Source organism: Lissotriton vulgaris, chromosome 1_2 (assembly GCF_964263255.1).
Source record: "Lissotriton vulgaris chromosome 1_2, aLisVul1.2, whole genome shotgun sequence".
Taxonomy (NCBI): domain Eukaryota; kingdom Metazoa; phylum Chordata; class Amphibia; order Caudata; family Salamandridae; genus Lissotriton; species Lissotriton vulgaris.
In genome coordinates, this window is record NC_141686.1 from 158,568,686 (window position 1) to 158,581,165 (window position 12,480).

Genomic DNA, 12,480 nt, shown 5'->3' on the forward strand with positions numbered 1-12,480 from the left:
GGAGCGACTCCAGCAATGGGTAGAGAAGAGAGGCATTCTGTCCGAGTTGCAATTTGGCTTCCGGGAGGGATTCGGAACAGTGGAACAGGCCCTAAATCTTTCTATCATTATGGGGAAGTACATACACGCAAAGCAAGACAGACTCTACATGGTCTACGTGGATCTGTCTGCCGCGTTCGATTGCGTCTCCCATACCAAATTATGGTCCGTGCTGTCACAAATGGGGGTAGATTTGCCACTTTTAAACTTTCTGAGGGAATTGTATTCTAAACCCTCCGCCAGAGTCCGTTTTGGCACAAAGGGCGAGCTGTCGTCGTCATTTGGAGTGGGGCGTGGAGTCAGACAAGGTTGTGTCCTGGCACCTTTCTTATTCTCCCTCTACACTAACAACTTGGAGGTTGAGCTTTTGAAGGGTGCCCAGGACCTCCCACAGGCAAAACAACGCCCGATTCCCGCTCTACTCTATGCGGACGATGCCGTCCTGCTGGCACGGACTCCTCGCGAACTTCAGAAGGTACTTACCAGATACTCTTCGTTTATGGGCAGCCTCGACCTCCATATAAATGTGACGAAGACTTTTGTGATGACGGCAGGCACAGGGAGGAAACACCCCAAAGACTTAATCCTTAAAAATCAAAAAATAGAGTTTACATCCGACTACTGTTATCTGGGCATTACGATAGATGATAAATTGTCCTGGAAAGTGGCAGTCGAAGCAAGGAAACATTGCTTTAAGAGAGCTATAGCAGCCCTGGTGTCCTTCTCGCAAAAACTGGGAAAACGACCACCCCTGGAATTACTAGCAATTTATAGAGCCAAATGTCAGTCAACAGCTCTATATGGAGCTGGCATATGGGGTCACACAGATGTCTCTGCCCTACAGGTTGCAGAAAATGCTTTTTTGAGGTTCCTCCTGATGGCCTCAAAGCGATCCTCAACGTACGCATGCCATGCTGAACTAGGCGTCCCATATGTTGAGGATCTGGCAAGGATACAGCCTCTACTCTTATGGCGCCGCATCTGGACTTTGGAAAAAAATGCTTTTACCAAGACGATAGTGGCAGACGCTATGAAATAAAATGGCTAGCGTACATTAAGAACTTTTTCATCGACTTAGGCTTGGAGAAATATTACTCCACTCCTGAAAAGATCTGTGAACTTTCGAAAAAGGAGCTAAAAGATCTGGCCCTGGGACACTTGGACAACTTAAGGCTTTCTCTCTGAAGCAGGCAAACCCTCTGTCCACCATGCTATAATGGTTCAATCCACTTTTTCCATTCAGCCCTATCTAAATCTTGAAATCAGTATCTTCGATCGTTTCCTTCTGACAAGATTCAGATTAAATCTATTTCACAGATTAATAGCATTCCCAGTAACAAATGCATGGGATCCAACCCTACCCCCCTGCCCTTGTGACGAAAAGTCAGTACAATCCACCCTACATGTAGTCATGTTTTGTAAATTTTATAATGAACATCGTAAATTGTGGTTACTGTCCTTACTAAAATCTTGGGGTCTTAGACAGTGCCGTCCTGCCATGTTGTGTCTACAGTTCCTAGACACAGAAATCACCTGCTATCATGTTCTTAACTTTCTGAAATGCACATTTAGACACAGAAAAAATCTGTAAAATAATTTCCATTAATCAGTGTATTCTAAATGAACTGTGAAAACAATTCTTGTATGTGAAATTGTACTGTACTGTAAAATTTTATGCTCACAATTTTTAAAGGAACAAATTATTATGTATTAATATTGCTTTTATGGATTTCTAATTTTGAAATTCCGAATAAAGAAATTTATTATATAGTCTTTATTGACCCATAAACTTTATTTTTTTGCCCTTAAAACATTTGTTGGCACCATAACCTTTGTTGACTCCATAGCCTTTGTATAGACTTTCATTTGTTGACCTCATGGAGCTCAAAGCCTCAGTCATTCCAGACCCTAGAACACAAACTCTCTATAGAAGTGACATATAGAATAGGAATTAGTTAGACTGGCAGTAACCGAATGTGAAAGCTGAAAAACAAATGTAACAAAACTAGGAAAAACAAATAGAACAAAACTGGCACATTTAAGTTAAATGTTAGTTTAAAAACACAATGGTGGTGAAAAACAAGAAATAAATTTTTCTGATTATGCTTCTAGTGTTAATAAGAGACTAGACTTTATTAGGACAGCAAAGTCTGTACTCACTTCAAATACAAGTTACTGTATTAAGAGATGCCTTCTAGGTTGTCACATACACTACAACGAACATGACGTCTGAGTGCGCTGGCCAGACATCTCCGTGCATGTGGAAGCAACCAGTATGGATGAAGTTGGGCCAGGTACACCCTGTGGACGAGAAAGCTGAACCCGCATAACCTCACCTGCCCAGTTCGCCATGGTAGTACACACAATTGGACATAATAGAAAATACCAGGGGGCTTGAACATGGGTGCCCTCCATCTACAACAGAGATCAGCCACCACTCTAGTGACTGAGGCGGCTTTATTTACTGTGATTTTTGATGGAACCTTGTCTTCCATAGATGAATGACATTCAACTTGCATCCACACATCACAGAAAACTGGGAGGTCGCAGATGATGTTGTTACAGCAGGTTTTAGAAGATACCTCCACATTAACATACCACAGGCTGAAGGTGCCACATGTCTTCTGATAAGTATTTCCCTCATCTTGAGCATGTGGGGAGGGAAACAACCTTTACAACGCAGTAATTACATCGCAACATCCTTTACATCGCATGTCATTACAATGCAGCCATTACATTGCATGTCACTACAACGCATGTCACTACACGCATGTCATTACAATGCATGTCATTACCAAGCAGGCATTACATCGCAAGTCATTACAACGCATACCATTACAATGCATAGTACCCTTACACTATCCAACACTTACCTTACTGTTGCACTCACTGTTAGAATAGTAATTATTACCCCTATACTATCCAACACTTACCTTAAATGCAATGTAATGGTATGCATTGTAATGGTATGTGTTGTAAAGGTATAATGTGATGTAATGGAATGCGTTGTAAAGTTAGTTTCTGAAAATGCGATGTAATGGCATGCTATATAAAAGAATGCGTTGTAAAGGATGTTGCGATGTAAAAACAGTGTTGTAAAGGCATGCATCGTAAATGTATGCGTTGTAACGTCATACATTCCCTTCATCTGGTTTGCTGGTCCACCCTTAGATTGGAGAGATCAGCCATGTGCCCTCAAGGCTGTTGCCCTGCAGACTACCAGAGGAACCAGAGGAGCCCCAGCATCACCTCCAGTGCTACATCTTATCCCATAGCGGTCATTATACTGGCCGCCATCTGTAGCCCTTACGTGTCAAAAGGGTGCATGAAGGACCACCAGACCATAGAAATGATATGCATTCCAGTGACACCCTCTGGACAACTGTAGTGTACGCATCCTTGAGACTCTTCCTAAGTGCTTACATAGGCCATCCCAAACACAAATGTTTGTTAAGACACTTTTGCTCTAGCTGCAGATCTCTTTGAGTTCACTGTAGGGTGAGGAAGGAGAAAATAACTTGGACTTGCCTTCACTGCTGGAAACACTCTGCAGACAAACGCTGGAAGGCAAAGTCTTATCTTTGGGCAGCACCTTCTCCCGCTTGGATGAGCCCATTGCTTGCAAGCCTAGCAGTCCCTGGAGGCCTCTGATGTAGCTGATGGCCGCCTGCAGGGTCTCCACTTTGCTGAGACGTTTCTCGGCTAGTTCCTGCGGAAGATGCTGCCTGAGACGGGTGTAGCCCTCGTTCACAAAGCGCACCCTTTGCCGCTCCCTTTGATTGCGTTTTCTGATGAAAGCCGGCTCGAAGGAAGAGTCATAAAGTTCCACTTGAGAGGGCAGAGACAGATAGGGAAAGCACCCAGCGTAGCCATGATACACCTGGCCCCAACAGGCTGCGATTGCATAAGGATCTCTATGGGGTAAAACATGGTGGCCCAATGGGATTCCCAAAGGCGGTGATCTTGGGTACTGCGGTATCCTGTCCAGGGCACCATCAGTTTCACAATGATCCATTCTGAGGATAAGAGACTGTCCTGGCTGACAGGAAGAGGCTGCTGTTCTCAGCCTTGTATTGATGTGGCCGAGGCAGAGGGGCTTTGTAGGCAAATGAAAGGCTCAGCCTTTAATGTTGGTATTTTTAGGAATATCTAGGTTTTACAGTCAATAAGAATGTGTCACAGCGCAGAACTCGCTCTTTTATGGCTCAGTTTGAGGCATGACTAAGCCGCCCTTTGAATATTAATCTCCCACTGATCTTTATATTGTAGATGGTACAGGAGTTATTTGTCAAGTGCCTTGATGCGTGAAGATGAGGCTTTACCTTTCTATACCTTTCCTGACATATCCTGGCTTGAAAATGCTTCTTTTTAACTCCCAAAAACACTCAACACCAGCACACAAGATGCAAAGAGTGGACTTCTGAATTATCTTAATCCGCTGTGGTCTAGCAGCCAAAGACGAGACCTTCAGAACGTTGAAAGGCCCACCTTCAAAGAACAGAGACTAATGCTTCAACGAAAGGAGCTCCACTCGCCAGAGGATGTCAGGGAAGACCTCCCTGCGGCAACATACAAAGTGCCTTTAAGTGCTTTCCTTGTTTGAGGGGCTTTGTCTGGGATCAGGCTGAGACTGAGCTAGGTCTCGAGCAGAAGGCAATCATCTCTGAAGTTGTGGCTCATGGAGGCGATGAAAGGAGAGATATAAGGTGGGGCCAACAGTGGCACCCCGAGAGCTCCTGGGAATTAATTCCGTGACTCTTCACTCGCCATTGATTCTTTCGAAGACCTTGAAATAAGCCCTGTGTCTGCACTTGGATACCAATCGCTTGAATGGTCCAGTCCCTTGGCATCCCTGTAACAAAAAACACAAAAACATGGGACACTCAGGATGTCATTGGCGACCCTGCTGGTATGCAGTGTTCACTTGTTCAAGAATATAAGTGGGCAGATGTGAATTAATTGCCATCTTTCATCGTAAAGGATCACAACTACAAATGCATCAAGACATTTTACAAAGGTCAATGGAGCAAAATCAATGAGAGGACAAAACGACAGGTGGACCAACCCTTAAATTGTGAGAAAACAATATTTATGTTGTAGGGGAGATAAGATATCAAGAAGTTAGTGAACATACTTAAGAGTCAAGCCAGGAGTGGAATGGTGGACGAACTAAACTAAGTGAGTGGGCCTGTATAATGGATACTATGAGTGGAAAGGCTTCTAAGCGCTTCCAAGAGACTGAAAACATGAGACCAGAGGGTTAATGGTGATTGAGTGATCAGCTGTGTGCCAGTGAAGACGTTGTCACAGAGGAGACAGTGAGAAACAAATCGGTCGCATTATGTCTATTTACATTATTGTGATACCCCTGACCCTTGGATTAAGACAGGGGCTGATGGACTAAGACCAAGGAGAGAGAGAGCATGATAGGCACTGAGGAGGGAGAGGTGAGAGTCCTGGAGGCATGGTAGTCACTGAGGAGGGAGAGTTGAGAGTCCTGGAGGCATGGTAGGCACTGAGGAGGGAGAGGGGAGAGTCCTGGAGGCATGGTAGGCACTGAGGAGGGAGAGGTGAGAGTCCTGGAGGCATGGTAGGCACTGAGGAGGGAGAGGTGAGAGTCCTGGAGGCATGGTAGGCACTGAGGAGGGAGAGGTGAGAGTCCTGGAGGCACGGTAGGCACTGAGGAGGGAGAGGTGAGAGTCCTGGAGGTATGGTAGGCACTGAGGAGGGAGAGGTGAGAGTCCTGGAGGCATGGTAGTCACTGAGGAGGGAGAGTTGAGAGTCCTGGAGGCATGGTAGGCACTGAGGAGGGAGAGTCCTGGAGGCATGGTAGGCACTGAGGAGGGAGAGGGGAGAGTCCTGGAGGCATGGTAGGCACTGAGGAGGGAGAGGGGAGAGTCCTGGAGGCATGGCAGGCACTGAGGAGGGAGAGGTGAGAGTCCTGGAGGCATGGTAGGCACTGAGGAGGGAGAGATGAGAGTCCCGGAGGCATGGTAGGCACTGAGGAGGGAGAGGTGAGAGTCCTGGAGGCATGGTAGGCACTGAGGGGGGAGAGGTGAGAGTCCTGGAGGCATGGTAGGCACTGAGGAGGGAGAGGTGAGAGTCCTGGAGGCATGGTAGGCACTGAGGAGGGAGAGTTGAGAATCCTGGAGGCATGGTAGGCACTGAGGGGGGAGAGGTGAGAGTCCTGGAGGCATGGTAGGCACTGAGGAGGGAGATGTGAGAGTCCTGGAGGCATGGTAGGCACTGAGGAGGGAGAGGTGAGAGTCCTGGAGGCATGATAGGCACTGAGGAGGGAGAGGTGAGAGTCCTGGAGGCATGGTAGGCACTGAGGAGGGAGAGGGGAGAGGCATGGAGGCATGGTAGGCACTGAGGAAGGAGAGGTGAGAGTCCTGGAGGCATGGTAGGCACTGAGGAGGGAGAGGGGAGAGTCCTGGAGGCATGGTAGGCACTGAGGAGGGAGAGGTAAGAGTCCTGGAGGCATAGTAGGCACTGAGGGGGGAGAGGTGAGAGTCCTGGAGGCATGGTAGGCACTGAGGAGGGAGAGGTGAGAGTCCTGGAGGCATGGTAGGCACTGAGGAGGGAGCGGTGAGAGTCCTGGAGGCATGGTAGGCACTGAGGAGGGAGATATGAGAGTCCTGGGGGCATGGTAGGCACTGAGGAGGGAGAGGTGAGAGTCCTGGAGGCATGGTAGGCACTGAGGGGGGAGAGGTGAGAGTCCTGGAGGCATGGTAGGCACTGAGGAGGGAGAGGTGAGAGTCCTGGAGGCATGGTAGGCACTGAGGAGGGAGAGTTGAGAGTCCTGGAGGCATGGTAGGCACTGAGGAGGGAGAGGTGAGAGTCCTGGTGGCATGGTAGGCACTGAGGAGGGAGAGGTGAGAGTCCTAGAGGCATGGTTGGCACTGAGGAGGGAGAGGTGAGAGTCCTGGAGGCATGATAGGCACTGAGGAGGGAGAGGTGAGAGTCCTGGAGGCATGGTTGGCACAGAGGAGGGAGAGGTGAGAGTCCTGGAGGCATGGTTGGCACAGAGGAGGGAGAGGTGAGAGTCCTGGAGGCATGGTAGGCACTGAGGAGGGAGAGGTGAGAGTCCTGGAGGCATGGTAGGCACTGAGGGGGGAGAGGTGAGAGTCCTGGAGGCATGGTAGGCACTGAGGAGGGAGAGGTGAGAGTCCTGGAGGCATGGTAGGCACTGAGGAGGGAGAGTTGAGAGTCCTGGAGGCATGGTAGGCACTGAGGAGGGAGAGGTGAGAGTCCTGGAGGCATGGTAGGCACTGAGGAGGGAGAGGTGAGAGTCCTGGAGGCATGGTTGGCACTGAGGAGGGGGAGGTGAGAGTCCTGGAGGCATGATAGGCACTGAGGAGGGAGAGGTGAGAGTCCTGGAGGCATGGTTGGCACAGAGGAGGGAGAGGTGAGAGTCCTGGAGGCATGGTTGGCACAGAGGAGGGAGAGGTGAGAGTCCTGGAGGCATGGTAGGCACTGAGGAGGGAGAGGTGAGAGTCCTGGAGGCATGGTTGGCACTGAGGAGGGAGAGGTGAGAGTCCTGGAGGCATGATAGGCACTGAGGAGGGAGAGGTGAGAGTCCTGGAGGCATGGTTGGCACTGAGGAGGGAGAGGTGAGAGTCCTGGAGGCATGATAGGCACTGAGGAGGGAGAGGTGAGAGTCCTGGGGGCATGGTTGGCACAGAGGAGGGAGAGGTGAGAGTCCTGGAGGCATGGTTGGCACAGAGGAGGGAGAGGTGTGAGTCCTGGAGGCATAACTCCCCATCAGAGAAGAGCAACCTGCTATCGTATCGGGAGTTGTGGCTGCGGAGCTCTTCACTGCACGGTGAGGACGCGCATAGTGAGCAGTATGGCCAGATTTGCAAAACGGGCCCAAGCCACGTGTTTATTTTCTCGTATATAGATCCCAAGGGCTGTCAGCTTCCATGTAAGAGCTGCCCAATAATAATAGTGCTATAGATTAAAAATATCCTGAAAGAATTTTGGACTATCTTGAATCAGGATTTTATCACCCTTATTGGATGCTGGCCAGTCTGATTTTTGGTGTGTAATGACTGCAGAATTCGTTTAGCGAAGAATGATGCATGCTATATACCCATATGAATGCAAACCTTTCTTTCCCTTCTATCCCGTCGCTATCCTTCTCACTCCAAATAACTGACTAATATACACCACTCAAATTACTTTCGTAATTCACCATACTAATTCACCACTAATACTTTATGGGTTTCCGGAGTAGCGTGCTACTCGCCAAAAAAAGTGCTTCAACACCCCATCAGGGGTTAGAAGCGCTATATAAATACAAACCTTCTTTCCTCTTCTATCCATCTGCTATCCTTCCAAATCCAAATAACTGACTAACATATCCACCACTTAAAATGTACTTGCATGCTTCACTATACTAATTCAACACTAATCCTCTATGGGTCCCGGAGTAGCGTGCTACTCGCCGAAAAAGCGCTTCAACGCCTTGTCAGGGGTAGTAAGCGCTATACAAATGCAATTACAATACAATACAATACAATAGTTGGCACAGAGGAGGGAGAGCAGGAAATCCACGGGGGATGTGAGCGAACAGTAGGGAGGGACTTTGTTTTCAAATGCCTAAGCACTATTTTTGAGGGAGTGCTTGCTCTGGCCTGGCCTCCAAAGAAGGTGTGGTGTTACTAACTGGGCAAGCAGCTGGTTATCGCATTAAGAGGACTAAAAATAGTAAAGAATGTGGCAGGTAAAATGAGAATCACAGACAAGGCTAATGACAGTCAGGAAACCTAAAGAAACTCTAAAGCTCATAGACGGGTTATAGTGTCAGTGTGACACCTTGTGTTATTGTTTTTGTGACAAATTGAGATGGACCAAAGAATGTTCATAGAACTGTTGAAGCAACAGGACTGTTAGCGAAACACGTGTCGGCATCTCAAATCTGAGGTGGATGTTCAAACTTAGTAGAAGATAAAGTAAAATAAATAAGGACTTTTGAGTAAAGGGCTGTGTCCTTTTAGACGTGCAAGAAGAAACGAGGAGTCTGGGTGTTTGTAAAAGGACAGCAATGGTGCTGGTTGTGTGTTATAAAGGTGCCTTTGTGTAATAATGAATATCTGGCCTGGCCGGTGGAGGAGAGATTACCAGGGAGGTGAGGCGCTACACACATGGCTTTGTTACTTCTCACCAGCGTGAAGGGCGCTGCTCGGCTCTACTTCCTGTTCATACAGTGCTTTAAATGGGCCGGTACTGTCCGGTACGGAGTACCGGCACTTTTTTATTTTGAGAGAAATGCTATACTTTTAATTGGAGAGTACCGGCACTTCTCAGAAACAAGCAGGTTCTCTGGTACAGAGTACATGCACTTCTATTTTTCCATTTTCAAGCACTGCCGTTCAACATAACACAGGACATTAAAAGAGCTCCTAGAAGGGTCTTCCTAGAGGCGCAGGCCTTGTTATTACGCCAAACTGCAGGCGACCAGGCCAAAGAGGTGTGCAGGGGTCAGAGTTGGGCAAGGAGCAGGTCAAATAGTATTTAGTTTCCAGCTGATTACAAACATTGTGAACTTACCTTTGGAGGACGGGGCATCGGCTCTGCTGTCTCGTGCGGCTCCCTGGGCTCGTTTCCCGTGCTTGGGCACCGTGGACTCTCTTGGGTACTGCTGTGCTGTTCTCAGTGGAGGGTGGAGTGTAGCACCACTGCTGGCCAGTGAACGAGGGCTGTTGGTGTGCAGTTCTCCAATGAAGATGTGCTGATAGCGTATTATCCAGTAAAGAAGGGGGTGTTACTGTTCTGTTCTCCAGGGAAGAGAGGGGGTCTTACTGTGCTGTTCTCCAGGGAAGAGAGGGCGTCTTACTGTGCTGTTCTCCCAGAAACAGAGGGTGTTACTGTGCAGTTCTCTAAGAAACAGGGGGTGTCACTGTGATGTTCACCAAGAAACAGGGGGTGTCACTGTGCTGTTCTCCAAGAAACAGGGGGTCTTACTGTGCTGTTCTCCAAGAAAGAGGGGGTGTTACTGTGCTGTTCTCCAGGGAACATGGGGGGTCTTACCATGCTGTTCTCCAAGAAACAGAGGGTGTTACTGATCTGTTCTCCAAGAAACAGAGGGTGTTACTATGCTGTTCTGCAAGAAACAGGGGGTGTTACTTTGCTGTTCTCCAAGAAACAGGAGGTGTCACTGTGCTGTTCTCCAAGAAACAGAGGGTTTTACTGTGCTGTTCTCCAAGAAACAGGGGGTGTTACTGTGCTGTTCTTCAAGAAACAGGAGGTGTCACTGTGCTGTTCTCCAAGAAACAGAGGGTGTTACTGTGCTGTTCTCCAAGAAACAGGGGGTGTCACTGTGCTGTTCGCCAAGAAACAGAGGGTGTTACTGTGCTGTTCTCCAAGAAACAGGGGGTGTCACTGTGCTGTTCGCCAAGAAACAGAGGGTGTTACTGTGCTGTTCTCCAAGAAACATGAGGTGTCACTGTGCTGTTCTCCAAGAAACATAGGGTGTCACTGTGCTGTTCTCCAAGAAAAGAAACAGAGGGTGTCACTGTGCTGTTCTCCAAGAAACAGAGGGTGTCACTGTGCTGTTCTCCAAGAAACAGAGGGTGTTACTGTGCTGTTCTCCAAGAAACAGGGGGTGTTACTGTGCTGTTCTCCAAGAAACAGAGGGTGTTACTGTGCTGTTCTCCAAGAATCAGGGGGTGTCACTGTGCTGTTCTCCAAGAAACAGAGGGTGTTACTGTGCTGTTCTCCAAGAAACAGAGGGTGTCACTGATCTGTTCTCCAAGAAACAGGGGGTGTTACTGTGCTGTTCTCCAGGGAACATAGGGGGTGTTACTGTGCTGTTCTCCAAGAAACAGAGGGTGTCACTGTGCTGTTCTCTAAGAAACAGAGGGTGTTACTGTGCTGTTCTCCAAGAAAAGAAACAGAGGGTGTCACTGTGCTGTTCTCCAAGAATCAGGGGGTGTTACTGTGCTGTTCTCCAGGGAACATAGGGGGTGTTACTGTGCTGTTCTCCAAGAAACAGAGGGTGTCACTGTGCTGTTCTCTAAGAAACAGAGGGTGTTACTGTGCTGTTCTCCAAGAAAAGAAACAGAGGGTGTCACCGTGCTGTTCTCCAAGAAACAGGGGGTGTCACTGTGCTGTTCTCCAGGGAACATAGGGGGTCTTACCATGCTATTCTCCAAGAAACAGAGGGTGGTACCGATCTGTTCTCCAAGAAACAGAGGGTGTCACTGTGCTGTTCTCCAAGAAACAGAGGGTGTTACTGTGCTGTTCTCCAAGAAACAGGGGGTTCACTGTGCTGTTCTCCAGGGAACAGAGGGTGTTACCGATCTGTTCTCCAAGAAACAGAGGGTGTCACTGTGCTGTTCTCCAAGAAACAGAGGGTGTTACTGTGCTGTTCTCCAAGAAACAGAGGGTGTCACTGTGCTGTTCTCCAAGAAACAGAGGGTGTTACTGTGCTGTTCTCCAAGAAACAGAGGGTGTCACTGATCTGTTCTCCAAGAAACAGGGGGTGTTACTGTGCTGTTCTGCAAGAAACAGGGGGTGTTACTGTGCTGTTCTCCAAGAAACAGGGGGTTCACTGTGCTGTTCTGCAAGAAGCAGGGGGTGTTACTGTGCTGTTCTCCAAGAAACATGGGGTGTTACTGTGCTGTTCTCCAAGAAACAGAGGGTGTTACTGTGCTGTTCTCCAAGAAAAATGGGGTGTTACTGTGCTGTTCTCCAAGAAACAGAGGGTGTTACTGTGCTGTTCTGCAAGAAACAGGGGGTTCACTGTGCTGTTCTCCAAGAAACGGGGGGTGTCACTGTGCTGTTCTCCAAGAAACAGAGGGTGTCACTGATCTGTTCTCCAAGAAACAGGGGGTGTTACTGTGCTGTTCTGCAAGAAACAGGGGGTGTTACTGTGCTGTTCTCCAAGAAACAGAGGGTTCACTGTGCTGTTCTGCAAGAAGCAGAGGGTGTCACTGTGCTGTTCTCCAAGAAACATGGGGAGTTACTGTGCTGTTCTCCAAGAAACAGAGGGTGTTACTGTGCTGTTCTCCAAGAAACATGGGGTGTTACTGTGCTGTTCTCCAAGAAACAGGGGGTTCACTGTGCTGTTCTCCAAGAAGCAGGGGGTGTTACTGTGCTGTTCTCCAAGAAACAGGGGGTTCACTGTGCTGTACTCCAAGAAACAGAACATGGGGTGTTACTGTGCTGTTCTCTTCTTCAGTGTTCGCTATTTTCCACTGAACACTGCTGTTCGCTTTGCTCTTCAGTCAAGGAGTGGTGCTGTTCCACTTCTACGGCGAAGGATGCTGTCCAATGAAGACGAGGTGTTGCTGAGACTTTATTCAAGTTCTGAAATGGCGCTGCTGCGCTGGTCTTCAAAGATGAAGCGGTGTTCCTATTATATTGTCCATTGACGAAGGGGTGTTGCTGTTCTGTTCACCTGTGATGCGTTGTTGCCTTCTAGTCAAAAGCATC

At 48.3% G+C, this 12,480-nt stretch overlaps 1 protein-coding gene across 1 annotated transcript; it reads right to left on the bottom strand.

The window, feature by feature from the left end:
* Nucleotides 1-3,505: 3,505 nt before the first annotated feature.
* On the bottom strand, nucleotides 3,506-4,054 carry LOC147734732 (achaete-scute homolog 4-like). Its single transcript, XM_086952479.1, has one exon. It carries the CDS (start codon nucleotides 4,052-4,054, stop codon nucleotides 3,506-3,508), a length of 549 nt encoding a protein of 182 aa, XP_086808605.1.
* Between the last annotated feature and the right edge of the window lie 8,426 nt (nucleotides 4,055-12,480).